This window comes from Lathyrus oleraceus, unplaced genomic scaffold (assembly GCF_024323335.1).
Source record: "Lathyrus oleraceus cultivar Zhongwan6 unplaced genomic scaffold, CAAS_Psat_ZW6_1.0 chrUn0079, whole genome shotgun sequence".
Lineage (NCBI taxonomy): Eukaryota > Viridiplantae > Streptophyta > Magnoliopsida > Fabales > Fabaceae > Lathyrus > Lathyrus oleraceus.
In genome coordinates this window covers 52723-79855 of record NW_026112470.1, presented here as the reverse complement: position 1 = coordinate 79855, position 27133 = coordinate 52723, and the positions used below count along the sequence as shown (strand labels likewise).

General features: G+C 34.3%; 12 protein-coding genes across 12 annotated transcripts; all 12 read left to right on the top strand.

Moving 5' to 3' along the window:
* The first annotated feature begins 37 nt into the window (after window positions 1-37).
* LOC127112339 (18.1 kDa class I heat shock protein-like) lies at window positions 38-833 on the top strand. Its single transcript, XM_051046313.1, has one exon. The coding sequence runs from the start codon at window positions 97-99 to the stop codon at window positions 616-618; it is 522 nt and encodes a 173-aa protein (XP_050902270.1). The 5' UTR covers window positions 38-96; the 3' UTR covers window positions 619-833.
* A 1462-nt stretch (window positions 834-2295) lies between these two features.
* Window positions 2296-3091, top strand: LOC127112343 (18.1 kDa class I heat shock protein-like). The gene has a single exon (XM_051046318.1). It carries the CDS (start codon window positions 2355-2357, stop codon window positions 2874-2876), a length of 522 nt encoding a protein of 173 aa, XP_050902275.1. The 5' UTR covers window positions 2296-2354; the 3' UTR covers window positions 2877-3091.
* Window positions 3092-4553: 1462 nt separating this feature from the next.
* On the top strand, window positions 4554-5349 carry LOC127112347 (18.1 kDa class I heat shock protein-like). The gene has a single exon (XM_051046322.1). It carries the CDS (start codon window positions 4613-4615, stop codon window positions 5132-5134), a length of 522 nt encoding a protein of 173 aa, XP_050902279.1. The 5' UTR covers window positions 4554-4612; the 3' UTR covers window positions 5135-5349.
* Window positions 5350-6811: 1462 nt separating this feature from the next.
* Window positions 6812-7607, top strand: LOC127112345 (18.1 kDa class I heat shock protein-like). Its single transcript, XM_051046320.1, has one exon. It carries the CDS (start codon window positions 6871-6873, stop codon window positions 7390-7392), a length of 522 nt encoding a protein of 173 aa, XP_050902277.1. The 5' UTR covers window positions 6812-6870; the 3' UTR covers window positions 7393-7607.
* Window positions 7608-9069: 1462 nt separating this feature from the next.
* Window positions 9070-9865, top strand: LOC127112341 (18.1 kDa class I heat shock protein-like). The gene has a single exon (XM_051046316.1). The coding sequence runs from the start codon at window positions 9129-9131 to the stop codon at window positions 9648-9650; it is 522 nt and encodes a 173-aa protein (XP_050902273.1). The 5' UTR covers window positions 9070-9128; the 3' UTR covers window positions 9651-9865.
* A 1462-nt stretch (window positions 9866-11327) lies between these two features.
* LOC127112332 (18.1 kDa class I heat shock protein-like) lies at window positions 11328-12123 on the top strand. The gene has a single exon (XM_051046307.1). It carries the CDS (start codon window positions 11387-11389, stop codon window positions 11906-11908), a length of 522 nt encoding a protein of 173 aa, XP_050902264.1. The 5' UTR covers window positions 11328-11386; the 3' UTR covers window positions 11909-12123.
* Window positions 12124-13585: 1462 nt separating this feature from the next.
* LOC127112331 (18.1 kDa class I heat shock protein-like) lies at window positions 13586-14381 on the top strand. Its single transcript, XM_051046306.1, has one exon. It carries the CDS (start codon window positions 13645-13647, stop codon window positions 14164-14166), a length of 522 nt encoding a protein of 173 aa, XP_050902263.1. The 5' UTR covers window positions 13586-13644; the 3' UTR covers window positions 14167-14381.
* A 1462-nt stretch (window positions 14382-15843) lies between these two features.
* On the top strand, window positions 15844-16639 carry LOC127112329 (18.1 kDa class I heat shock protein-like). The gene has a single exon (XM_051046304.1). It carries the CDS (start codon window positions 15903-15905, stop codon window positions 16422-16424), a length of 522 nt encoding a protein of 173 aa, XP_050902261.1. The 5' UTR covers window positions 15844-15902; the 3' UTR covers window positions 16425-16639.
* A 1462-nt stretch (window positions 16640-18101) lies between these two features.
* LOC127112330 (18.1 kDa class I heat shock protein-like) lies at window positions 18102-18897 on the top strand. Its single transcript, XM_051046305.1, has one exon. It carries the CDS (start codon window positions 18161-18163, stop codon window positions 18680-18682), a length of 522 nt encoding a protein of 173 aa, XP_050902262.1. The 5' UTR covers window positions 18102-18160; the 3' UTR covers window positions 18683-18897.
* Window positions 18898-20359: 1462 nt separating this feature from the next.
* LOC127112338 (18.1 kDa class I heat shock protein-like) lies at window positions 20360-21155 on the top strand. The gene has a single exon (XM_051046312.1). The coding sequence runs from the start codon at window positions 20419-20421 to the stop codon at window positions 20938-20940; it is 522 nt and encodes a 173-aa protein (XP_050902269.1). The 5' UTR covers window positions 20360-20418; the 3' UTR covers window positions 20941-21155.
* Window positions 21156-22617: 1462 nt separating this feature from the next.
* Window positions 22618-23413, top strand: LOC127112336 (18.1 kDa class I heat shock protein-like). The gene has a single exon (XM_051046311.1). The coding sequence runs from the start codon at window positions 22677-22679 to the stop codon at window positions 23196-23198; it is 522 nt and encodes a 173-aa protein (XP_050902268.1). The 5' UTR covers window positions 22618-22676; the 3' UTR covers window positions 23199-23413.
* A 1462-nt stretch (window positions 23414-24875) lies between these two features.
* On the top strand, window positions 24876-25671 carry LOC127112335 (18.1 kDa class I heat shock protein-like). Its single transcript, XM_051046310.1, has one exon. It carries the CDS (start codon window positions 24935-24937, stop codon window positions 25454-25456), a length of 522 nt encoding a protein of 173 aa, XP_050902267.1. The 5' UTR covers window positions 24876-24934; the 3' UTR covers window positions 25457-25671.
* Window positions 25672-27133: the final 1462 nt, after the last annotated feature.

Genomic DNA, 27133 nt, shown 5'->3' with positions numbered 1-27133 from the left:
TTAATCCTATTTTTTTCCCTTTAAATAAGTGCTTCTTCCTTCACATTGTACACAAGCACTATCAACTATCAACACATCCAATTCACCGTAAAGAAAATGTCACTCTTTTCCAATAGTATCTTTGGTCGAAGAAGATCAAAATCACCACAAGATCATCATCATCATCATCACCAATCAAGGAACAACCACCCATCACACCAAACCCATGGTTATGAAGTTTCTCAAACCCACACACCCCATATAACACTACCACCAAATTTCCACGAGCCATCACCAATTGTCGACACCATTGACATAGAGTGGAAAGAAACCCCTGAAGCTCATGTTTTCAAAGCACATCTTCCGGGGATGAAACGAAGCGACGTGAGAGTTGAAGTTGATGATGACAGAATGCTATGTATCATTTGTGAGAAGAGTGTCGAAATGGAAGAACAAAGTGGTGGATGGCACCGTATTGAGGTTGCTAGTGGTCATTTTGTTCAGCGTCTTACTTTGCCTGAAAACTCTAAGGTTGATCATGTTAAGGCTTATATGGATAATGATGTGCTCACTATTAATGTTCCTAAGAATAGAGTTGTCAACAAACGTGTTAGGAATGTTCAAGTTTCTCATGTTTGAGAACTTAATTACCACCGTGTCTAAGTGTAGTGAGATTCTCTATTTGAGAAATAATTTGTTTAAAGAGATTATGTCTCTTTAAACTATAAAAGTGTTCATTAGTTAGAAAATATCTTAACACCTATTATCTTATAAATTGAAGCTAGACGCTTGATATGTATCATTCTAGAAGAGACACGGTTAACTATATAAATAAAAATTTACTAAGTTGTCTTCTTCTATATCAAAATAACTAAAAAAAATGTTAGATAATTAATTGATAATCCTGGATAATCTTCGAAGAATCGTGTTCGTTCACTTTCCGAACAAAGTATTTCGACCCTATTTATGCCTGGGTTCACGAAATCTTTGTGGGGATAATTCTTGAAGAAAGAATGTTTCTGGCAAAAGAAAGATTCTGGAACGTAGAATGGTTTTTGTGTGTAACCCTAAACCGAGGCCAGATTTCCCCCTTTTATAGGAGAACGAAAACTGAAAACGAAAAGTCATACCTTTTCAAGAAAAACGGTAATAACGGCTGGGAAGGTTCAAACGTTCAAAATAAAATTTTCTTCGGGGCGCTGCCTAAAAGAGATGAATTGGCTAAAAGTGGGGTCTTTTCTGGTTTTCATAACCTCGTTTGACCCCTTTGCCCCGGCCAAGCGAAATCTCTTGACCATTTGTTCTTGTTTTGCCATGTAGTTGTTAGTGTTTGGGTCATTATGTTGAATTGGATTGATTGATGCCAATTGCCTTCTTAGGTAGATTTGTTGTCCCACTTGCTAGTTTTTTATAATTGCTTGATCGGGAAGATCATAAAAAAAAAGGAGACTCCCACTTGGTTGAGAGTAGCTTGGGCTATTTGGTTAGCTAGGAACGAGACTCTCTTTAAGGGGGGCCATAAGGAAGTAACCAATTGTTAGTCAAGAATTTAGGAGGGTTGGATTATAGAAAATCGATTGGACCTTTAGGTTTTGATGTGAAAGTTTGACATCTTGATCCCATTCGATCTTATTTAACTTTTCGAGGATAATTGATTTTTGATTTTTTTCTCTACTATTGTATTTGAATTAAGTACTCTTAGTAATCAATATTAATACAATAATTTGTTTATACAAAAAATTAAAAAACAGTAAATCAAGAAATTTAAATATTTATGAAATAATTGTCGCAATATGAGAACCTAGCAAACCCTATTATTTTCACTTTTAACAAATTGATATAATAATCAAAGTGGCAAGCGGCATTTATGCTTTATTAGTCTCAAGTTTCCTACACGAACCAGCTTCATCATATTCTGATAACAATTCCAGCACATACACAGCTTCACGTAGAATCTTCATGTGGCGTATGAAAATATTACTAAATGGTTAAAACCCGTGATATTTAAAGAAGAAACATGCAACTTTAATCGGTACCCACACTTTAGTAAATATTTAGATTCACTTAAAACATGATTTTATCATGTTCAAGTTAGTACGAATTATTTTTCATTTTTAAGTAAAAGCAATTTAATTAGATATGTACAAAACTGACATTTAGAATCAATTGATTTGTGATTGTTCCACTTAGTGGAAATTAAAGTGGATTCTCTCTATGGAATTGTCCTATCTCACGATGCTCTAAATAATAACCATCCAAAATTTGCTAGCAAAATTACATTAATCCTATTTTTTTCCCTTTAAATAAGTGCTTCTTCCTTCACATTGTACACAAGCACTATCAACTATCAACACATCCAATTCACCGTAAAGAAAATGTCACTCTTTTCCAATAGTATCTTTGGTCGAAGAAGATCAAAATCACCACAAGATCATCATCATCATCATCACCAATCAAGGAACAACCACCCATCACACCAAACCCATGGTTATGAAGTTTCTCAAACCCACACACCCCATATAACACTACCACCAAATTTCCACGAGCCATCACCAATTGTCGACACCATTGACATAGAGTGGAAAGAAACCCCTGAAGCTCATGTTTTCAAAGCACATCTTCCGGGGATGAAACGAAGCGACGTGAGAGTTGAAGTTGATGATGACAGAATGCTATGTATCATTTGTGAGAAGAGTGTCGAAATGGAAGAACAAAGTGGTGGATGGCACCGTATTGAGGTTGCTAGTGGTCATTTTGTTCAGCGTCTTACTTTGCCTGAAAACTCTAAGGTTGATCATGTTAAGGCTTATATGGATAATGATGTGCTCACTATTAATGTTCCTAAGAATAGAGTTGTCAACAAACGTGTTAGGAATGTTCAAGTTTCTCATGTTTGAGAACTTAATTACCACCGTGTCTAAGTGTAGTGAGATTCTCTATTTGAGAAATAATTTGTTTAAAGAGATTATGTCTCTTTAAACTATAAAAGTGTTCATTAGTTAGAAAATATCTTAACACCTATTATCTTATAAATTGAAGCTAGACGCTTGATATGTATCATTCTAGAAGAGACACGGTTAACTATATAAATAAAAATTTACTAAGTTGTCTTCTTCTATATCAAAATAACTAAAAAAAATGTTAGATAATTAATTGATAATCCTGGATAATCTTCGAAGAATCGTGTTCGTTCACTTTCCGAACAAAGTATTTCGACCCTATTTATGCCTGGGTTCACGAAATCTTTGTGGGGATAATTCTTGAAGAAAGAATGTTTCTGGCAAAAGAAAGATTCTGGAACGTAGAATGGTTTTTGTGTGTAACCCTAAACCGAGGCCAGATTTCCCCCTTTTATAGGAGAACGAAAACTGAAAACGAAAAGTCATACCTTTTCAAGAAAAACGGTAATAACGGCTGGGAAGGTTCAAACGTTCAAAATAAAATTTTCTTCGGGGCGCTGCCTAAAAGAGATGAATTGGCTAAAAGTGGGGTCTTTTCTGGTTTTCATAACCTCGTTTGACCCCTTTGCCCCGGCCAAGCGAAATCTCTTGACCATTTGTTCTTGTTTTGCCATGTAGTTGTTAGTGTTTGGGTCATTATGTTGAATTGGATTGATTGATGCCAATTGCCTTCTTAGGTAGATTTGTTGTCCCACTTGCTAGTTTTTTATAATTGCTTGATCGGGAAGATCATAAAAAAAAAGGAGACTCCCACTTGGTTGAGAGTAGCTTGGGCTATTTGGTTAGCTAGGAACGAGACTCTCTTTAAGGGGGGCCATAAGGAAGTAACCAATTGTTAGTCAAGAATTTAGGAGGGTTGGATTATAGAAAATCGATTGGACCTTTAGGTTTTGATGTGAAAGTTTGACATCTTGATCCCATTCGATCTTATTTAACTTTTCGAGGATAATTGATTTTTGATTTTTTTCTCTACTATTGTATTTGAATTAAGTACTCTTAGTAATCAATATTAATACAATAATTTGTTTATACAAAAAATTAAAAAACAGTAAATCAAGAAATTTAAATATTTATGAAATAATTGTCGCAATATGAGAACCTAGCAAACCCTATTATTTTCACTTTTAACAAATTGATATAATAATCAAAGTGGCAAGCGGCATTTATGCTTTATTAGTCTCAAGTTTCCTACACGAACCAGCTTCATCATATTCTGATAACAATTCCAGCACATACACAGCTTCACGTAGAATCTTCATGTGGCGTATGAAAATATTACTAAATGGTTAAAACCCGTGATATTTAAAGAAGAAACATGCAACTTTAATCGGTACCCACACTTTAGTAAATATTTAGATTCACTTAAAACATGATTTTATCATGTTCAAGTTAGTACGAATTATTTTTCATTTTTAAGTAAAAGCAATTTAATTAGATATGTACAAAACTGACATTTAGAATCAATTGATTTGTGATTGTTCCACTTAGTGGAAATTAAAGTGGATTCTCTCTATGGAATTGTCCTATCTCACGATGCTCTAAATAATAACCATCCAAAATTTGCTAGCAAAATTACATTAATCCTATTTTTTTCCCTTTAAATAAGTGCTTCTTCCTTCACATTGTACACAAGCACTATCAACTATCAACACATCCAATTCACCGTAAAGAAAATGTCACTCTTTTCCAATAGTATCTTTGGTCGAAGAAGATCAAAATCACCACAAGATCATCATCATCATCATCACCAATCAAGGAACAACCACCCATCACACCAAACCCATGGTTATGAAGTTTCTCAAACCCACACACCCCATATAACACTACCACCAAATTTCCACGAGCCATCACCAATTGTCGACACCATTGACATAGAGTGGAAAGAAACCCCTGAAGCTCATGTTTTCAAAGCACATCTTCCGGGGATGAAACGAAGCGACGTGAGAGTTGAAGTTGATGATGACAGAATGCTATGTATCATTTGTGAGAAGAGTGTCGAAATGGAAGAACAAAGTGGTGGATGGCACCGTATTGAGGTTGCTAGTGGTCATTTTGTTCAGCGTCTTACTTTGCCTGAAAACTCTAAGGTTGATCATGTTAAGGCTTATATGGATAATGATGTGCTCACTATTAATGTTCCTAAGAATAGAGTTGTCAACAAACGTGTTAGGAATGTTCAAGTTTCTCATGTTTGAGAACTTAATTACCACCGTGTCTAAGTGTAGTGAGATTCTCTATTTGAGAAATAATTTGTTTAAAGAGATTATGTCTCTTTAAACTATAAAAGTGTTCATTAGTTAGAAAATATCTTAACACCTATTATCTTATAAATTGAAGCTAGACGCTTGATATGTATCATTCTAGAAGAGACACGGTTAACTATATAAATAAAAATTTACTAAGTTGTCTTCTTCTATATCAAAATAACTAAAAAAAATGTTAGATAATTAATTGATAATCCTGGATAATCTTCGAAGAATCGTGTTCGTTCACTTTCCGAACAAAGTATTTCGACCCTATTTATGCCTGGGTTCACGAAATCTTTGTGGGGATAATTCTTGAAGAAAGAATGTTTCTGGCAAAAGAAAGATTCTGGAACGTAGAATGGTTTTTGTGTGTAACCCTAAACCGAGGCCAGATTTCCCCCTTTTATAGGAGAACGAAAACTGAAAACGAAAAGTCATACCTTTTCAAGAAAAACGGTAATAACGGCTGGGAAGGTTCAAACGTTCAAAATAAAATTTTCTTCGGGGCGCTGCCTAAAAGAGATGAATTGGCTAAAAGTGGGGTCTTTTCTGGTTTTCATAACCTCGTTTGACCCCTTTGCCCCGGCCAAGCGAAATCTCTTGACCATTTGTTCTTGTTTTGCCATGTAGTTGTTAGTGTTTGGGTCATTATGTTGAATTGGATTGATTGATGCCAATTGCCTTCTTAGGTAGATTTGTTGTCCCACTTGCTAGTTTTTTATAATTGCTTGATCGGGAAGATCATAAAAAAAAAGGAGACTCCCACTTGGTTGAGAGTAGCTTGGGCTATTTGGTTAGCTAGGAACGAGACTCTCTTTAAGGGGGGCCATAAGGAAGTAACCAATTGTTAGTCAAGAATTTAGGAGGGTTGGATTATAGAAAATCGATTGGACCTTTAGGTTTTGATGTGAAAGTTTGACATCTTGATCCCATTCGATCTTATTTAACTTTTCGAGGATAATTGATTTTTGATTTTTTTCTCTACTATTGTATTTGAATTAAGTACTCTTAGTAATCAATATTAATACAATAATTTGTTTATACAAAAAATTAAAAAACAGTAAATCAAGAAATTTAAATATTTATGAAATAATTGTCGCAATATGAGAACCTAGCAAACCCTATTATTTTCACTTTTAACAAATTGATATAATAATCAAAGTGGCAAGCGGCATTTATGCTTTATTAGTCTCAAGTTTCCTACACGAACCAGCTTCATCATATTCTGATAACAATTCCAGCACATACACAGCTTCACGTAGAATCTTCATGTGGCGTATGAAAATATTACTAAATGGTTAAAACCCGTGATATTTAAAGAAGAAACATGCAACTTTAATCGGTACCCACACTTTAGTAAATATTTAGATTCACTTAAAACATGATTTTATCATGTTCAAGTTAGTACGAATTATTTTTCATTTTTAAGTAAAAGCAATTTAATTAGATATGTACAAAACTGACATTTAGAATCAATTGATTTGTGATTGTTCCACTTAGTGGAAATTAAAGTGGATTCTCTCTATGGAATTGTCCTATCTCACGATGCTCTAAATAATAACCATCCAAAATTTGCTAGCAAAATTACATTAATCCTATTTTTTTCCCTTTAAATAAGTGCTTCTTCCTTCACATTGTACACAAGCACTATCAACTATCAACACATCCAATTCACCGTAAAGAAAATGTCACTCTTTTCCAATAGTATCTTTGGTCGAAGAAGATCAAAATCACCACAAGATCATCATCATCATCATCACCAATCAAGGAACAACCACCCATCACACCAAACCCATGGTTATGAAGTTTCTCAAACCCACACACCCCATATAACACTACCACCAAATTTCCACGAGCCATCACCAATTGTCGACACCATTGACATAGAGTGGAAAGAAACCCCTGAAGCTCATGTTTTCAAAGCACATCTTCCGGGGATGAAACGAAGCGACGTGAGAGTTGAAGTTGATGATGACAGAATGCTATGTATCATTTGTGAGAAGAGTGTCGAAATGGAAGAACAAAGTGGTGGATGGCACCGTATTGAGGTTGCTAGTGGTCATTTTGTTCAGCGTCTTACTTTGCCTGAAAACTCTAAGGTTGATCATGTTAAGGCTTATATGGATAATGATGTGCTCACTATTAATGTTCCTAAGAATAGAGTTGTCAACAAACGTGTTAGGAATGTTCAAGTTTCTCATGTTTGAGAACTTAATTACCACCGTGTCTAAGTGTAGTGAGATTCTCTATTTGAGAAATAATTTGTTTAAAGAGATTATGTCTCTTTAAACTATAAAAGTGTTCATTAGTTAGAAAATATCTTAACACCTATTATCTTATAAATTGAAGCTAGACGCTTGATATGTATCATTCTAGAAGAGACACGGTTAACTATATAAATAAAAATTTACTAAGTTGTCTTCTTCTATATCAAAATAACTAAAAAAAATGTTAGATAATTAATTGATAATCCTGGATAATCTTCGAAGAATCGTGTTCGTTCACTTTCCGAACAAAGTATTTCGACCCTATTTATGCCTGGGTTCACGAAATCTTTGTGGGGATAATTCTTGAAGAAAGAATGTTTCTGGCAAAAGAAAGATTCTGGAACGTAGAATGGTTTTTGTGTGTAACCCTAAACCGAGGCCAGATTTCCCCCTTTTATAGGAGAACGAAAACTGAAAACGAAAAGTCATACCTTTTCAAGAAAAACGGTAATAACGGCTGGGAAGGTTCAAACGTTCAAAATAAAATTTTCTTCGGGGCGCTGCCTAAAAGAGATGAATTGGCTAAAAGTGGGGTCTTTTCTGGTTTTCATAACCTCGTTTGACCCCTTTGCCCCGGCCAAGCGAAATCTCTTGACCATTTGTTCTTGTTTTGCCATGTAGTTGTTAGTGTTTGGGTCATTATGTTGAATTGGATTGATTGATGCCAATTGCCTTCTTAGGTAGATTTGTTGTCCCACTTGCTAGTTTTTTATAATTGCTTGATCGGGAAGATCATAAAAAAAAAGGAGACTCCCACTTGGTTGAGAGTAGCTTGGGCTATTTGGTTAGCTAGGAACGAGACTCTCTTTAAGGGGGGCCATAAGGAAGTAACCAATTGTTAGTCAAGAATTTAGGAGGGTTGGATTATAGAAAATCGATTGGACCTTTAGGTTTTGATGTGAAAGTTTGACATCTTGATCCCATTCGATCTTATTTAACTTTTCGAGGATAATTGATTTTTGATTTTTTTCTCTACTATTGTATTTGAATTAAGTACTCTTAGTAATCAATATTAATACAATAATTTGTTTATACAAAAAATTAAAAAACAGTAAATCAAGAAATTTAAATATTTATGAAATAATTGTCGCAATATGAGAACCTAGCAAACCCTATTATTTTCACTTTTAACAAATTGATATAATAATCAAAGTGGCAAGCGGCATTTATGCTTTATTAGTCTCAAGTTTCCTACACGAACCAGCTTCATCATATTCTGATAACAATTCCAGCACATACACAGCTTCACGTAGAATCTTCATGTGGCGTATGAAAATATTACTAAATGGTTAAAACCCGTGATATTTAAAGAAGAAACATGCAACTTTAATCGGTACCCACACTTTAGTAAATATTTAGATTCACTTAAAACATGATTTTATCATGTTCAAGTTAGTACGAATTATTTTTCATTTTTAAGTAAAAGCAATTTAATTAGATATGTACAAAACTGACATTTAGAATCAATTGATTTGTGATTGTTCCACTTAGTGGAAATTAAAGTGGATTCTCTCTATGGAATTGTCCTATCTCACGATGCTCTAAATAATAACCATCCAAAATTTGCTAGCAAAATTACATTAATCCTATTTTTTTCCCTTTAAATAAGTGCTTCTTCCTTCACATTGTACACAAGCACTATCAACTATCAACACATCCAATTCACCGTAAAGAAAATGTCACTCTTTTCCAATAGTATCTTTGGTCGAAGAAGATCAAAATCACCACAAGATCATCATCATCATCATCACCAATCAAGGAACAACCACCCATCACACCAAACCCATGGTTATGAAGTTTCTCAAACCCACACACCCCATATAACACTACCACCAAATTTCCACGAGCCATCACCAATTGTCGACACCATTGACATAGAGTGGAAAGAAACCCCTGAAGCTCATGTTTTCAAAGCACATCTTCCGGGGATGAAACGAAGCGACGTGAGAGTTGAAGTTGATGATGACAGAATGCTATGTATCATTTGTGAGAAGAGTGTCGAAATGGAAGAACAAAGTGGTGGATGGCACCGTATTGAGGTTGCTAGTGGTCATTTTGTTCAGCGTCTTACTTTGCCTGAAAACTCTAAGGTTGATCATGTTAAGGCTTATATGGATAATGATGTGCTCACTATTAATGTTCCTAAGAATAGAGTTGTCAACAAACGTGTTAGGAATGTTCAAGTTTCTCATGTTTGAGAACTTAATTACCACCGTGTCTAAGTGTAGTGAGATTCTCTATTTGAGAAATAATTTGTTTAAAGAGATTATGTCTCTTTAAACTATAAAAGTGTTCATTAGTTAGAAAATATCTTAACACCTATTATCTTATAAATTGAAGCTAGACGCTTGATATGTATCATTCTAGAAGAGACACGGTTAACTATATAAATAAAAATTTACTAAGTTGTCTTCTTCTATATCAAAATAACTAAAAAAAATGTTAGATAATTAATTGATAATCCTGGATAATCTTCGAAGAATCGTGTTCGTTCACTTTCCGAACAAAGTATTTCGACCCTATTTATGCCTGGGTTCACGAAATCTTTGTGGGGATAATTCTTGAAGAAAGAATGTTTCTGGCAAAAGAAAGATTCTGGAACGTAGAATGGTTTTTGTGTGTAACCCTAAACCGAGGCCAGATTTCCCCCTTTTATAGGAGAACGAAAACTGAAAACGAAAAGTCATACCTTTTCAAGAAAAACGGTAATAACGGCTGGGAAGGTTCAAACGTTCAAAATAAAATTTTCTTCGGGGCGCTGCCTAAAAGAGATGAATTGGCTAAAAGTGGGGTCTTTTCTGGTTTTCATAACCTCGTTTGACCCCTTTGCCCCGGCCAAGCGAAATCTCTTGACCATTTGTTCTTGTTTTGCCATGTAGTTGTTAGTGTTTGGGTCATTATGTTGAATTGGATTGATTGATGCCAATTGCCTTCTTAGGTAGATTTGTTGTCCCACTTGCTAGTTTTTTATAATTGCTTGATCGGGAAGATCATAAAAAAAAAGGAGACTCCCACTTGGTTGAGAGTAGCTTGGGCTATTTGGTTAGCTAGGAACGAGACTCTCTTTAAGGGGGGCCATAAGGAAGTAACCAATTGTTAGTCAAGAATTTAGGAGGGTTGGATTATAGAAAATCGATTGGACCTTTAGGTTTTGATGTGAAAGTTTGACATCTTGATCCCATTCGATCTTATTTAACTTTTCGAGGATAATTGATTTTTGATTTTTTTCTCTACTATTGTATTTGAATTAAGTACTCTTAGTAATCAATATTAATACAATAATTTGTTTATACAAAAAATTAAAAAACAGTAAATCAAGAAATTTAAATATTTATGAAATAATTGTCGCAATATGAGAACCTAGCAAACCCTATTATTTTCACTTTTAACAAATTGATATAATAATCAAAGTGGCAAGCGGCATTTATGCTTTATTAGTCTCAAGTTTCCTACACGAACCAGCTTCATCATATTCTGATAACAATTCCAGCACATACACAGCTTCACGTAGAATCTTCATGTGGCGTATGAAAATATTACTAAATGGTTAAAACCCGTGATATTTAAAGAAGAAACATGCAACTTTAATCGGTACCCACACTTTAGTAAATATTTAGATTCACTTAAAACATGATTTTATCATGTTCAAGTTAGTACGAATTATTTTTCATTTTTAAGTAAAAGCAATTTAATTAGATATGTACAAAACTGACATTTAGAATCAATTGATTTGTGATTGTTCCACTTAGTGGAAATTAAAGTGGATTCTCTCTATGGAATTGTCCTATCTCACGATGCTCTAAATAATAACCATCCAAAATTTGCTAGCAAAATTACATTAATCCTATTTTTTTCCCTTTAAATAAGTGCTTCTTCCTTCACATTGTACACAAGCACTATCAACTATCAACACATCCAATTCACCGTAAAGAAAATGTCACTCTTTTCCAATAGTATCTTTGGTCGAAGAAGATCAAAATCACCACAAGATCATCATCATCATCATCACCAATCAAGGAACAACCACCCATCACACCAAACCCATGGTTATGAAGTTTCTCAAACCCACACACCCCATATAACACTACCACCAAATTTCCACGAGCCATCACCAATTGTCGACACCATTGACATAGAGTGGAAAGAAACCCCTGAAGCTCATGTTTTCAAAGCACATCTTCCGGGGATGAAACGAAGCGACGTGAGAGTTGAAGTTGATGATGACAGAATGCTATGTATCATTTGTGAGAAGAGTGTCGAAATGGAAGAACAAAGTGGTGGATGGCACCGTATTGAGGTTGCTAGTGGTCATTTTGTTCAGCGTCTTACTTTGCCTGAAAACTCTAAGGTTGATCATGTTAAGGCTTATATGGATAATGATGTGCTCACTATTAATGTTCCTAAGAATAGAGTTGTCAACAAACGTGTTAGGAATGTTCAAGTTTCTCATGTTTGAGAACTTAATTACCACCGTGTCTAAGTGTAGTGAGATTCTCTATTTGAGAAATAATTTGTTTAAAGAGATTATGTCTCTTTAAACTATAAAAGTGTTCATTAGTTAGAAAATATCTTAACACCTATTATCTTATAAATTGAAGCTAGACGCTTGATATGTATCATTCTAGAAGAGACACGGTTAACTATATAAATAAAAATTTACTAAGTTGTCTTCTTCTATATCAAAATAACTAAAAAAAATGTTAGATAATTAATTGATAATCCTGGATAATCTTCGAAGAATCGTGTTCGTTCACTTTCCGAACAAAGTATTTCGACCCTATTTATGCCTGGGTTCACGAAATCTTTGTGGGGATAATTCTTGAAGAAAGAATGTTTCTGGCAAAAGAAAGATTCTGGAACGTAGAATGGTTTTTGTGTGTAACCCTAAACCGAGGCCAGATTTCCCCCTTTTATAGGAGAACGAAAACTGAAAACGAAAAGTCATACCTTTTCAAGAAAAACGGTAATAACGGCTGGGAAGGTTCAAACGTTCAAAATAAAATTTTCTTCGGGGCGCTGCCTAAAAGAGATGAATTGGCTAAAAGTGGGGTCTTTTCTGGTTTTCATAACCTCGTTTGACCCCTTTGCCCCGGCCAAGCGAAATCTCTTGACCATTTGTTCTTGTTTTGCCATGTAGTTGTTAGTGTTTGGGTCATTATGTTGAATTGGATTGATTGATGCCAATTGCCTTCTTAGGTAGATTTGTTGTCCCACTTGCTAGTTTTTTATAATTGCTTGATCGGGAAGATCATAAAAAAAAAGGAGACTCCCACTTGGTTGAGAGTAGCTTGGGCTATTTGGTTAGCTAGGAACGAGACTCTCTTTAAGGGGGGCCATAAGGAAGTAACCAATTGTTAGTCAAGAATTTAGGAGGGTTGGATTATAGAAAATCGATTGGACCTTTAGGTTTTGATGTGAAAGTTTGACATCTTGATCCCATTCGATCTTATTTAACTTTTCGAGGATAATTGATTTTTGATTTTTTTCTCTACTATTGTATTTGAATTAAGTACTCTTAGTAATCAATATTAATACAATAATTTGTTTATACAAAAAATTAAAAAACAGTAAATCAAGAAATTTAAATATTTATGAAATAATTGTCGCAATATGAGAACCTAGCAAACCCTATTATTTTCACTTTTAACAAATTGATATAATAATCAAAGTGGCAAGCGGCATTTATGCTTTATTAGTCTCAAGTTTCCTACACGAACCAGCTTCATCATATTCTGATAACAATTCCAGCACATACACAGCTTCACGTAGAATCTTCATGTGGCGTATGAAAATATTACTAAATGGTTAAAACCCGTGATATTTAAAGAAGAAACATGCAACTTTAATCGGTACCCACACTTTAGTAAATATTTAGATTCACTTAAAACATGATTTTATCATGTTCAAGTTAGTACGAATTATTTTTCATTTTTAAGTAAAAGCAATTTAATTAGATATGTACAAAACTGACATTTAGAATCAATTGATTTGTGATTGTTCCACTTAGTGGAAATTAAAGTGGATTCTCTCTATGGAATTGTCCTATCTCACGATGCTCTAAATAATAACCATCCAAAATTTGCTAGCAAAATTACATTAATCCTATTTTTTTCCCTTTAAATAAGTGCTTCTTCCTTCACATTGTACACAAGCACTATCAACTATCAACACATCCAATTCACCGTAAAGAAAATGTCACTCTTTTCCAATAGTATCTTTGGTCGAAGAAGATCAAAATCACCACAAGATCATCATCATCATCATCACCAATCAAGGAACAACCACCCATCACACCAAACCCATGGTTATGAAGTTTCTCAAACCCACACACCCCATATAACACTACCACCAAATTTCCACGAGCCATCACCAATTGTCGACACCATTGACATAGAGTGGAAAGAAACCCCTGAAGCTCATGTTTTCAAAGCACATCTTCCGGGGATGAAACGAAGCGACGTGAGAGTTGAAGTTGATGATGACAGAATGCTATGTATCATTTGTGAGAAGAGTGTCGAAATGGAAGAACAAAGTGGTGGATGGCACCGTATTGAGGTTGCTAGTGGTCATTTTGTTCAGCGTCTTACTTTGCCTGAAAACTCTAAGGTTGATCATGTTAAGGCTTATATGGATAATGATGTGCTCACTATTAATGTTCCTAAGAATAGAGTTGTCAACAAACGTGTTAGGAATGTTCAAGTTTCTCATGTTTGAGAACTTAATTACCACCGTGTCTAAGTGTAGTGAGATTCTCTATTTGAGAAATAATTTGTTTAAAGAGATTATGTCTCTTTAAACTATAAAAGTGTTCATTAGTTAGAAAATATCTTAACACCTATTATCTTATAAATTGAAGCTAGACGCTTGATATGTATCATTCTAGAAGAGACACGGTTAACTATATAAATAAAAATTTACTAAGTTGTCTTCTTCTATATCAAAATAACTAAAAAAAATGTTAGATAATTAATTGATAATCCTGGATAATCTTCGAAGAATCGTGTTCGTTCACTTTCCGAACAAAGTATTTCGACCCTATTTATGCCTGGGTTCACGAAATCTTTGTGGGGATAATTCTTGAAGAAAGAATGTTTCTGGCAAAAGAAAGATTCTGGAACGTAGAATGGTTTTTGTGTGTAACCCTAAACCGAGGCCAGATTTCCCCCTTTTATAGGAGAACGAAAACTGAAAACGAAAAGTCATACCTTTTCAAGAAAAACGGTAATAACGGCTGGGAAGGTTCAAACGTTCAAAATAAAATTTTCTTCGGGGCGCTGCCTAAAAGAGATGAATTGGCTAAAAGTGGGGTCTTTTCTGGTTTTCATAACCTCGTTTGACCCCTTTGCCCCGGCCAAGCGAAATCTCTTGACCATTTGTTCTTGTTTTGCCATGTAGTTGTTAGTGTTTGGGTCATTATGTTGAATTGGATTGATTGATGCCAATTGCCTTCTTAGGTAGATTTGTTGTCCCACTTGCTAGTTTTTTATAATTGCTTGATCGGGAAGATCATAAAAAAAAAGGAGACTCCCACTTGGTTGAGAGTAGCTTGGGCTATTTGGTTAGCTAGGAACGAGACTCTCTTTAAGGGGGGCCATAAGGAAGTAACCAATTGTTAGTCAAGAATTTAGGAGGGTTGGATTATAGAAAATCGATTGGACCTTTAGGTTTTGATGTGAAAGTTTGACATCTTGATCCCATTCGATCTTATTTAACTTTTCGAGGATAATTGATTTTTGATTTTTTTCTCTACTATTGTATTTGAATTAAGTACTCTTAGTAATCAATATTAATACAATAATTTGTTTATACAAAAAATTAAAAAACAGTAAATCAAGAAATTTAAATATTTATGAAATAATTGTCGCAATATGAGAACCTAGCAAACCCTATTATTTTCACTTTTAACAAATTGATATAATAATCAAAGTGGCAAGCGGCATTTATGCTTTATTAGTCTCAAGTTTCCTACACGAACCAGCTTCATCATATTCTGATAACAATTCCAGCACATACACAGCTTCACGTAGAATCTTCATGTGGCGTATGAAAATATTACTAAATGGTTAAAACCCGTGATATTTAAAGAAGAAACATGCAACTTTAATCGGTACCCACACTTTAGTAAATATTTAGATTCACTTAAAACATGATTTTATCATGTTCAAGTTAGTACGAATTATTTTTCATTTTTAAGTAAAAGCAATTTAATTAGATATGTACAAAACTGACATTTAGAATCAATTGATTTGTGATTGTTCCACTTAGTGGAAATTAAAGTGGATTCTCTCTATGGAATTGTCCTATCTCACGATGCTCTAAATAATAACCATCCAAAATTTGCTAGCAAAATTACATTAATCCTATTTTTTTCCCTTTAAATAAGTGCTTCTTCCTTCACATTGTACACAAGCACTATCAACTATCAACACATCCAATTCACCGTAAAGAAAATGTCACTCTTTTCCAATAGTATCTTTGGTCGAAGAAGATCAAAATCACCACAAGATCATCATCATCATCATCACCAATCAAGGAACAACCACCCATCACACCAAACCCATGGTTATGAAGTTTCTCAAACCCACACACCCCATATAACACTACCACCAAATTTCCACGAGCCATCACCAATTGTCGACACCATTGACATAGAGTGGAAAGAAACCCCTGAAGCTCATGTTTTCAAAGCACATCTTCCGGGGATGAAACGAAGCGACGTGAGAGTTGAAGTTGATGATGACAGAATGCTATGTATCATTTGTGAGAAGAGTGTCGAAATGGAAGAACAAAGTGGTGGATGGCACCGTATTGAGGTTGCTAGTGGTCATTTTGTTCAGCGTCTTACTTTGCCTGAAAACTCTAAGGTTGATCATGTTAAGGCTTATATGGATAATGATGTGCTCACTATTAATGTTCCTAAGAATAGAGTTGTCAACAAACGTGTTAGGAATGTTCAAGTTTCTCATGTTTGAGAACTTAATTACCACCGTGTCTAAGTGTAGTGAGATTCTCTATTTGAGAAATAATTTGTTTAAAGAGATTATGTCTCTTTAAACTATAAAAGTGTTCATTAGTTAGAAAATATCTTAACACCTATTATCTTATAAATTGAAGCTAGACGCTTGATATGTATCATTCTAGAAGAGACACGGTTAACTATATAAATAAAAATTTACTAAGTTGTCTTCTTCTATATCAAAATAACTAAAAAAAATGTTAGATAATTAATTGATAATCCTGGATAATCTTCGAAGAATCGTGTTCGTTCACTTTCCGAACAAAGTATTTCGACCCTATTTATGCCTGGGTTCACGAAATCTTTGTGGGGATAATTCTTGAAGAAAGAATGTTTCTGGCAAAAGAAAGATTCTGGAACGTAGAATGGTTTTTGTGTGTAACCCTAAACCGAGGCCAGATTTCCCCCTTTTATAGGAGAACGAAAACTGAAAACGAAAAGTCATACCTTTTCAAGAAAAACGGTAATAACGGCTGGGAAGGTTCAAACGTTCAAAATAAAATTTTCTTCGGGGCGCTGCCTAAAAGAGATGAATTGGCTAAAAGTGGGGTCTTTTCTGGTTTTCATAACCTCGTTTGACCCCTTTGCCCCGGCCAAGCGAAATCTCTTGACCATTTGTTCTTGTTTTGCCATGTAGTTGTTAGTGTTTGGGTCATTATGTTGAATTGGATTGATTGATGCCAATTGCCTTCTTAGGTAGATTTGTTGTCCCACTTGCTAGTTTTTTATAATTGCTTGATCGGGAAGATCATAAAAAAAAAGGAGACTCCCACTTGGTTGAGAGTAGCTTGGGCTATTTGGTTAGCTAGGAACGAGACTCTCTTTAAGGGGGGCCATAAGGAAGTAACCAATTGTTAGTCAAGAATTTAGGAGGGTTGGATTATAGAAAATCGATTGGACCTTTAGGTTTTGATGTGAAAGTTTGACATCTTGATCCCATTCGATCTTATTTAACTTTTCGAGGATAATTGATTTTTGATTTTTTTCTCTACTATTGTATTTGAATTAAGTACTCTTAGTAATCAATATTAATACAATAATTTGTTTATACAAAAAATTAAAAAACAGTAAATCAAGAAATTTAAATATTTATGAAATAATTGTCGCAATATGAGAACCTAGCAAACCCTATTATTTTCACTTTTAACAAATTGATATAATAATCAAAGTGGCAAGCGGCATTTATGCTTTATTAGTCTCAAGTTTCCTACACGAACCAGCTTCATCATATTCTGATAACAATTCCAGCACATACACAGCTTCACGTAGAATCTTCATGTGGCGTATGAAAATATTACTAAATGGTTAAAACCCGTGATATTTAAAGAAGAAACATGCAACTTTAATCGGTACCCACACTTTAGTAAATATTTAGATTCACTTAAAACATGATTTTATCATGTTCAAGTTAGTACGAATTATTTTTCATTTTTAAGTAAAAGCAATTTAATTAGATATGTACAAAACTGACATTTAGAATCAATTGATTTGTGATTGTTCCACTTAGTGGAAATTAAAGTGGATTCTCTCTATGGAATTGTCCTATCTCACGATGCTCTAAATAATAACCATCCAAAATTTGCTAGCAAAATTACATTAATCCTATTTTTTTCCCTTTAAATAAGTGCTTCTTCCTTCACATTGTACACAAGCACTATCAACTATCAACACATCCAATTCACCGTAAAGAAAATGTCACTCTTTTCCAATAGTATCTTTGGTCGAAGAAGATCAAAATCACCACAAGATCATCATCATCATCATCACCAATCAAGGAACAACCACCCATCACACCAAACCCATGGTTATGAAGTTTCTCAAACCCACACACCCCATATAACACTACCACCAAATTTCCACGAGCCATCACCAATTGTCGACACCATTGACATAGAGTGGAAAGAAACCCCTGAAGCTCATGTTTTCAAAGCACATCTTCCGGGGATGAAACGAAGCGACGTGAGAGTTGAAGTTGATGATGACAGAATGCTATGTATCATTTGTGAGAAGAGTGTCGAAATGGAAGAACAAAGTGGTGGATGGCACCGTATTGAGGTTGCTAGTGGTCATTTTGTTCAGCGTCTTACTTTGCCTGAAAACTCTAAGGTTGATCATGTTAAGGCTTATATGGATAATGATGTGCTCACTATTAATGTTCCTAAGAATAGAGTTGTCAACAAACGTGTTAGGAATGTTCAAGTTTCTCATGTTTGAGAACTTAATTACCACCGTGTCTAAGTGTAGTGAGATTCTCTATTTGAGAAATAATTTGTTTAAAGAGATTATGTCTCTTTAAACTATAAAAGTGTTCATTAGTTAGAAAATATCTTAACACCTATTATCTTATAAATTGAAGCTAGACGCTTGATATGTATCATTCTAGAAGAGACACGGTTAACTATATAAATAAAAATTTACTAAGTTGTCTTCTTCTATATCAAAATAACTAAAAAAAATGTTAGATAATTAATTGATAATCCTGGATAATCTTCGAAGAATCGTGTTCGTTCACTTTCCGAACAAAGTATTTCGACCCTATTTATGCCTGGGTTCACGAAATCTTTGTGGGGATAATTCTTGAAGAAAGAATGTTTCTGGCAAAAGAAAGATTCTGGAACGTAGAATGGTTTTTGTGTGTAACCCTAAACCGAGGCCAGATTTCCCCCTTTTATAGGAGAACGAAAACTGAAAACGAAAAGTCATACCTTTTCAAGAAAAACGGTAATAACGGCTGGGAAGGTTCAAACGTTCAAAATAAAATTTTCTTCGGGGCGCTGCCTAAAAGAGATGAATTGGCTAAAAGTGGGGTCTTTTCTGGTTTTCATAACCTCGTTTGACCCCTTTGCCCCGGCCAAGCGAAATCTCTTGACCATTTGTTCTTGTTTTGCCATGTAGTTGTTAGTGTTTGGGTCATTATGTTGAATTGGATTGATTGATGCCAATTGCCTTCTTAGGTAGATTTGTTGTCCCACTTGCTAGTTTTTTATAATTGCTTGATCGGGAAGATCATAAAAAAAAAGGAGACTCCCACTTGGTTGAGAGTAGCTTGGGCTATTTGGTTAGCTAGGAACGAGACTCTCTTTAAGGGGGGCCATAAGGAAGTAACCAATTGTTAGTCAAGAATTTAGGAGGGTTGGATTATAGAAAATCGATTGGACCTTTAGGTTTTGATGTGAAAGTTTGACATCTTGATCCCATTCGATCTTATTTAACTTTTCGAGGATAATTGATTTTTGATTTTTTTCTCTACTATTGTATTTGAATTAAGTACTCTTAGTAATCAATATTAATACAATAATTTGTTTATACAAAAAATTAAAAAACAGTAAATCAAGAAATTTAAATATTTATGAAATAATTGTCGCAATATGAGAACCTAGCAAACCCTATTATTTTCACTTTTAACAAATTGATATAATAATCAAAGTGGCAAGCGGCATTTATGCTTTATTAGTCTCAAGTTTCCTACACGAACCAGCTTCATCATATTCTGATAACAATTCCAGCACATACACAGCTTCACGTAGAATCTTCATGTGGCGTATGAAAATATTACTAAATGGTTAAAACCCGTGATATTTAAAGAAGAAACATGCAACTTTAATCGGTACCCACACTTTAGTAAATATTTAGATTCACTTAAAACATGATTTTATCATGTTCAAGTTAGTACGAATTATTTTTCATTTTTAAGTAAAAGCAATTTAATTAGATATGTACAAAACTGACATTTAGAATCAATTGATTTGTGATTGTTCCACTTAGTGGAAATTAAAGTGGATTCTCTCTATGGAATTGTCCTATCTCACGATGCTCTAAATAATAACCATCCAAAATTTGCTAGCAAAATTACATTAATCCTATTTTTTTCCCTTTAAATAAGTGCTTCTTCCTTCACATTGTACACAAGCACTATCAACTATCAACACATCCAATTCACCGTAAAGAAAATGTCACTCTTTTCCAATAGTATCTTTGGTCGAAGAAGATCAAAATCACCACAAGATCATCATCATCATCATCACCAATCAAGGAACAACCACCCATCACACCAAACCCATGGTTATGAAGTTTCTCAAACCCACACACCCCATATAACACTACCACCAAATTTCCACGAGCCATCACCAATTGTCGACACCATTGACATAGAGTGGAAAGAAACCCCTGAAGCTCATGTTTTCAAAGCACATCTTCCGGGGATGAAACGAAGCGACGTGAGAGTTGAAGTTGATGATGACAGAATGCTATGTATCATTTGTGAGAAGAGTGTCGAAATGGAAGAACAAAGTGGTGGATGGCACCGTATTGAGGTTGCTAGTGGTCATTTTGTTCAGCGTCTTACTTTGCCTGAAAACTCTAAGGTTGATCATGTTAAGGCTTATATGGATAATGATGTGCTCACTATTAATGTTCCTAAGAATAGAGTTGTCAACAAACGTGTTAGGAATGTTCAAGTTTCTCATGTTTGAGAACTTAATTACCACCGTGTCTAAGTGTAGTGAGATTCTCTATTTGAGAAATAATTTGTTTAAAGAGATTATGTCTCTTTAAACTATAAAAGTGTTCATTAGTTAGAAAATATCTTAACACCTATTATCTTATAAATTGAAGCTAGACGCTTGATATGTATCATTCTAGAAGAGACACGGTTAACTATATAAATAAAAATTTACTAAGTTGTCTTCTTCTATATCAAAATAACTAAAAAAAATGTTAGATAATTAATTGATAATCCTGGATAATCTTCGAAGAATCGTGTTCGTTCACTTTCCGAACAAAGTATTTCGACCCTATTTATGCCTGGGTTCACGAAATCTTTGTGGGGATAATTCTTGAAGAAAGAATGTTTCTGGCAAAAGAAAGATTCTGGAACGTAGAATGGTTTTTGTGTGTAACCCTAAACCGAGGCCAGATTTCCCCCTTTTATAGGAGAACGAAAACTGAAAACGAAAAGTCATACCTTTTCAAGAAAAACGGTAATAACGGCTGGGAAGGTTCAAACGTTCAAAATAAAATTTTCTTCGGGGCGCTGCCTAAAAGAGATGAATTGGCTAAAAGTGGGGTCTTTTCTGGTTTTCATAACCTCGTTTGACCCCTTTGCCCCGGCCAAGCGAAATCTCTTGACCATTTGTTCTTGTTTTGCCATGTAGTTGTTAGTGTTTGGGTCATTATGTTGAATTGGATTGATTGATGCCAATTGCCTTCTTAGGTAGATTTGTTGTCCCACTTGCTAGTTTTTTATAATTGCTTGATCGGGAAGATCATAAAAAAAAAGGAGACTCCCACTTGGTTGAGAGTAGCTTGGGCTATTTGGTTAGCTAGGAACGAGACTCTCTTTAAGGGGGGCCATAAGGAAGTAACCAATTGTTAGTCAAGAATTTAGGAGGGTTGGATTATAGAAAATCGATTGGACCTTTAGGTTTTGATGTGAAAGTTTGACATCTTGATCCCATTCGATCTTATTTAACTTTTCGAGGATAATTGATTTTTGATTTTTTTCTCTACTATTGTATTTGAATTAAGTACTCTTAGTAATCAATATTAATACAATAATTTGTTTATACAAAAAATTAAAAAACAGTAAATCAAGAAATTTAAATATTTATGAAATAATTGTCGCAATATGAGAACCTAGCAAACCCTATTATTTTCACTTTTAACAAATTGATATAATAATCAAAGTGGCAAGCGGCATTTATGCTTTATTAGTCTCAAGTTTCCTACACGAACCAGCTTCATCATATTCTGATAACAATTCCAGCACATACACAGCTTCACGTAGAATCTTCATGTGGCGTATGAAAATATTACTAAATGGTTAAAACCCGTGATATTTAAAGAAGAAACATGCAACTTTAATCGGTACCCACACTTTAGTAAATATTTAGATTCACTTAAAACATGATTTTATCATGTTCAAGTTAGTACGAATTATTTTTCATTTTTAAGTAAAAGCAATTTAATTAGATATGTACAAAACTGACATTTAGAATCAATTGATTTGTGATTGTTCCACTTAGTGGAAATTAAAGTGGATTCTCTCTATGGAATTGTCCTATCTCACGATGCTCTAAATAATAACCATCCAAAATTTGCTAGCAAAATTACATTAATCCTATTTTTTTCCCTTTAAATAAGTGCTTCTTCCTTCACATTGTACACAAGCACTATCAACTATCAACACATCCAATTCACCGTAAAGAAAATGTCACTCTTTTCCAATAGTATCTTTGGTCGAAGAAGATCAAAATCACCACAAGATCATCATCATCATCATCACCAATCAAGGAACAACCACCCATCACACCAAACCCATGGTTATGAAGTTTCTCAAACCCACACACCCCATATAACACTACCACCAAATTTCCACGAGCCATCACCAATTGTCGACACCATTGACATAGAGTGGAAAGAAACCCCTGAAGCTCATGTTTTCAAAGCACATCTTCCGGGGATGAAACGAAGCGACGTGAGAGTTGAAGTTGATGATGACAGAATGCTATGTATCATTTGTGAGAAGAGTGTCGAAATGGAAGAACAAAGTGGTGGATGGCACCGTATTGAGGTTGCTAGTGGTCATTTTGTTCAGCGTCTTACTTTGCCTGAAAACTCTAAGGTTGATCATGTTAAGGCTTATATGGATAATGATGTGCTCACTATTAATGTTCCTAAGAATAGAGTTGTCAACAAACGTGTTAGGAATGTTCAAGTTTCTCATGTTTGAGAACTTAATTACCACCGTGTCTAAGTGTAGTGAGATTCTCTATTTGAGAAATAATTTGTTTAAAGAGATTATGTCTCTTTAAACTATAAAAGTGTTCATTAGTTAGAAAATATCTTAACACCTATTATCTTATAAATTGAAGCTAGACGCTTGATATGTATCATTCTAGAAGAGACACGGTTAACTATATAAATAAAAATTTACTAAGTTGTCTTCTTCTATATCAAAATAACTAAAAAAAATGTTAGATAATTAATTGATAATCCTGGATAATCTTCGAAGAATCGTGTTCGTTCACTTTCCGAACAAAGTATTTCGACCCTATTTATGCCTGGGTTCACGAAATCTTTGTGGGGATAATTCTTGAAGAAAGAATGTTTCTGGCAAAAGAAAGATTCTGGAACGTAGAATGGTTTTTGTGTGTAACCCTAAACCGAGGCCAGATTTCCCCCTTTTATAGGAGAACGAAAACTGAAAACGAAAAGTCATACCTTTTCAAGAAAAACGGTAATAACGGCTGGGAAGGTTCAAACGTTCAAAATAAAATTTTCTTCGGGGCGCTGCCTAAAAGAGATGAATTGGCTAAAAGTGGGGTCTTTTCTGGTTTTCATAACCTCGTTTGACCCCTTTGCCCCGGCCAAGCGAAATCTCTTGACCATTTGTTCTTGTTTTGCCATGTAGTTGTTAGTGTTTGGGTCATTATGTTGAATTGGATTGATTGATGCCAATTGCCTTCTTAGGTAGATTTGTTGTCCCACTTGCTAGTTTTTTATAATTGCTTGATCGGGAAGATCATAAAAAAAAAGGAGACTCCCACTTGGTTGAGAGTAGCTTGGGCTATTTGGTTAGCTAGGAACGAGACTCTCTTTAAGGGGGGCCATAAGGAAGTAACCAATTGTTAGTCAAGAATTTAGGAGGGTTGGATTATAGAAAATCGATTGGACCTTTAGGTTTTGATGTGAAAGTTTGACATCTTGATCCCATTCGATCTTATTTAACTTTTCGAGGATAATTGATTTTTGATTTTTTTCTCTACTATTGTATTTGAATTAAGTACTCTTAGTAATCAATATTAATACAATAATTTGTTTATACAAAAAATTAAAAAACAGTAAATCAAGAAATTTAAATATTTATGAAATAATTGTCGCAATATGAGAACCTAGCAAACCCTATTATTTTCACTTTTAACAAATTGATATAATAATCAAAGTGGCAAGCGGCATTTATGCTTTATTAGTCTCAAGTTTCCTACACGAACCAGCTTCATCATATTCTGATAACAATTCCAGCACATACACAGCTTCACGTAGAATCTTCATGTGGCGTATGAAAATATTACTAAATGGTTAAAACCCGTGATATTTAAAGAAGAAACATGCAACTTTAATCGGTACCCACACTTTAGTAAATATTTAGATTCACTTAAAACATGATTTTATCATGTTCAAGTTAGTACGAATTATTTTTCATTTTTAAGTAAAAGCAATTTAATTAGATATGTACAAAACTGACATTTAGAATCAATTGATTTGTGATTGTTCCACTTAGTGGAAATTAAAGTGGATTCTCTCTATGGAATTGTCCTATCTCACGATGCTCTAAATAATAACCATCCAAAATTTGCTAGCAAAATTACATTAATCCTATTTTTTTCCCTTTAAATAAGTGCTTCTTCCTTCACATTGTACACAAGCACTATCAACTATCAACACATCCAATTCACCGTAAAGAAAATGTCACTCTTTTCCAATAGTATCTTTGGTCGAAGAAGATCAAAATCACCACAAGATCATCATCATCATCATCACCAATCAAGGAACAACCACCCATCACACCAAACCCATGGTTATGAAGTTTCTCAAACCCACACACCCCATATAACACTACCACCAAATTTCCACGAGCCATCACCAATTGTCGACACCATTGACATAGAGTGGAAAGAAACCCCTGAAGCTCATGTTTTCAAAGCACATCTTCCGGGGATGAAACGAAGCGACGTGAGAGTTGAAGTTGATGATGACAGAATGCTATGTATCATTTGTGAGAAGAGTGTCGAAATGGAAGAACAAAGTGGTGGATGGCACCGTATTGAGGTTGCTAGTGGTCATTTTGTTCAGCGTCTTACTTTGCCTGAAAACTCTAAGGTTGATCATGTTAAGGCTTATATGGATAATGATGTGCTCACTATTAATGTTCCTAAGAATAGAGTTGTCAACAAACGTGTTAGGAATGTTCAAGTTTCTCATGTTTGAGAACTTAATTACCACCGTGTCTAAGTGTAGTGAGATTCTCTATTTGAGAAATAATTTGTTTAAAGAGATTATGTCTCTTTAAACTATAAAAGTGTTCATTAGTTAGAAAATATCTTAACACCTATTATCTTATAAATTGAAGCTAGACGCTTGATATGTATCATTCTAGAAGAGACACGGTTAACTATATAAATAAAAATTTACTAAGTTGTCTTCTTCTATATCAAAATAACTAAAAAAAATGTTAGATAATTAATTGATAATCCTGGATAATCTTCGAAGAATCGTGTTCGTTCACTTTCCGAACAAAGTATTTCGACCCTATTTATGCCTGGGTTCACGAAATCTTTGTGGGGATAATTCTTGAAGAAAGAATGTTTCTGGCAAAAGAAAGATTCTGGAACGTAGAATGGTTTTTGTGTGTAACCCTAAACCGAGGCCAGATTTCCCCCTTTTATAGGAGAACGAAAACTGAAAACGAAAAGTCATACCTTTTCAAGAAAAACGGTAATAACGGCTGGGAAGGTTCAAACGTTCAAAATAAAATTTTCTTCGGGGCGCTGCCTAAAAGAGATGAATTGGCTAAAAGTGGGGTCTTTTCTGGTTTTCATAACCTCGTTTGACCCCTTTGCCCCGGCCAAGCGAAATCTCTTGACCATTTGTTCTTGTTTTGCCATGTAGTTGTTAGTGTTTGGGTCATTATGTTGAATTGGATTGATTGATGCCAATTGCCTTCTTAGGTAGATTTGTTGTCCCACTTGCTAGTTTTTTATAATTGCTTGATCGGGAAGATCATAAAAAAAAAGGAGACTCCCACTTGGTTGAGAGTAGCTTGGGCTATTTGGTTAGCTAGGAACGAGACTCTCTTTAAGGGGGGCCATAAGGAAGTAACCAATTGTTAGTCAAGAATTTAGGAGGGTTGGATTATAGAAAATCGATTGGACCTTTAGGTTTTGATGTGAAAGTTTGACATCTTGATCCCATTCGATCTTATTTAACTTTTCGAGGATAATTGATTTTTGATTTTTTTCTCTACTATTGTATTTGAATTAAGTACTCTTAGTAATCAATATTAATACAATAATTTGTTTATACAAAAAATTAAAAAACAGTAAATCAAGAAATTTAAATATTTATGAAATAATTGTCGCAATATGAGAACCTAGCAAACCCTATTATTTTCACTTTTAACAAATTGATATAATAATCAAAGTGGCAAGCGGCATTTATGCTTTATTAGTCTCAAGTTTCCTACACGAACCAGCTTCATCATATTCTGATAACAATTCCAGCACATACACAGCTTCACGTAGAATCTTCATGTGGCGTATGAAAATATTACTAAATGGTTAAAACCCGTGATATTTAAAGAAGAAACATGCAACTTTAATCGGTACCCACACTTTAGTAAATATTTAGATTCACTTAAAACATGATTTTATCATGTTCAAGTTAGTACGAATTATTTTTCATTTTTAAGTAAAAGCAATTTAATTAGATATGTACAAAACTGACATTTAGAATCAATTGATTTGTGATTGTTCCACTTAGTGGAAATTAAAGTGGATTCTCTCTATGGAATTGTCCTATCTCACGATGCTCTAAATAATAACCATCCAAAATTTGCTAGCAAAATTACATTAATCCTATTTTTTTCCCTTTAAATAAGTGCTTCTT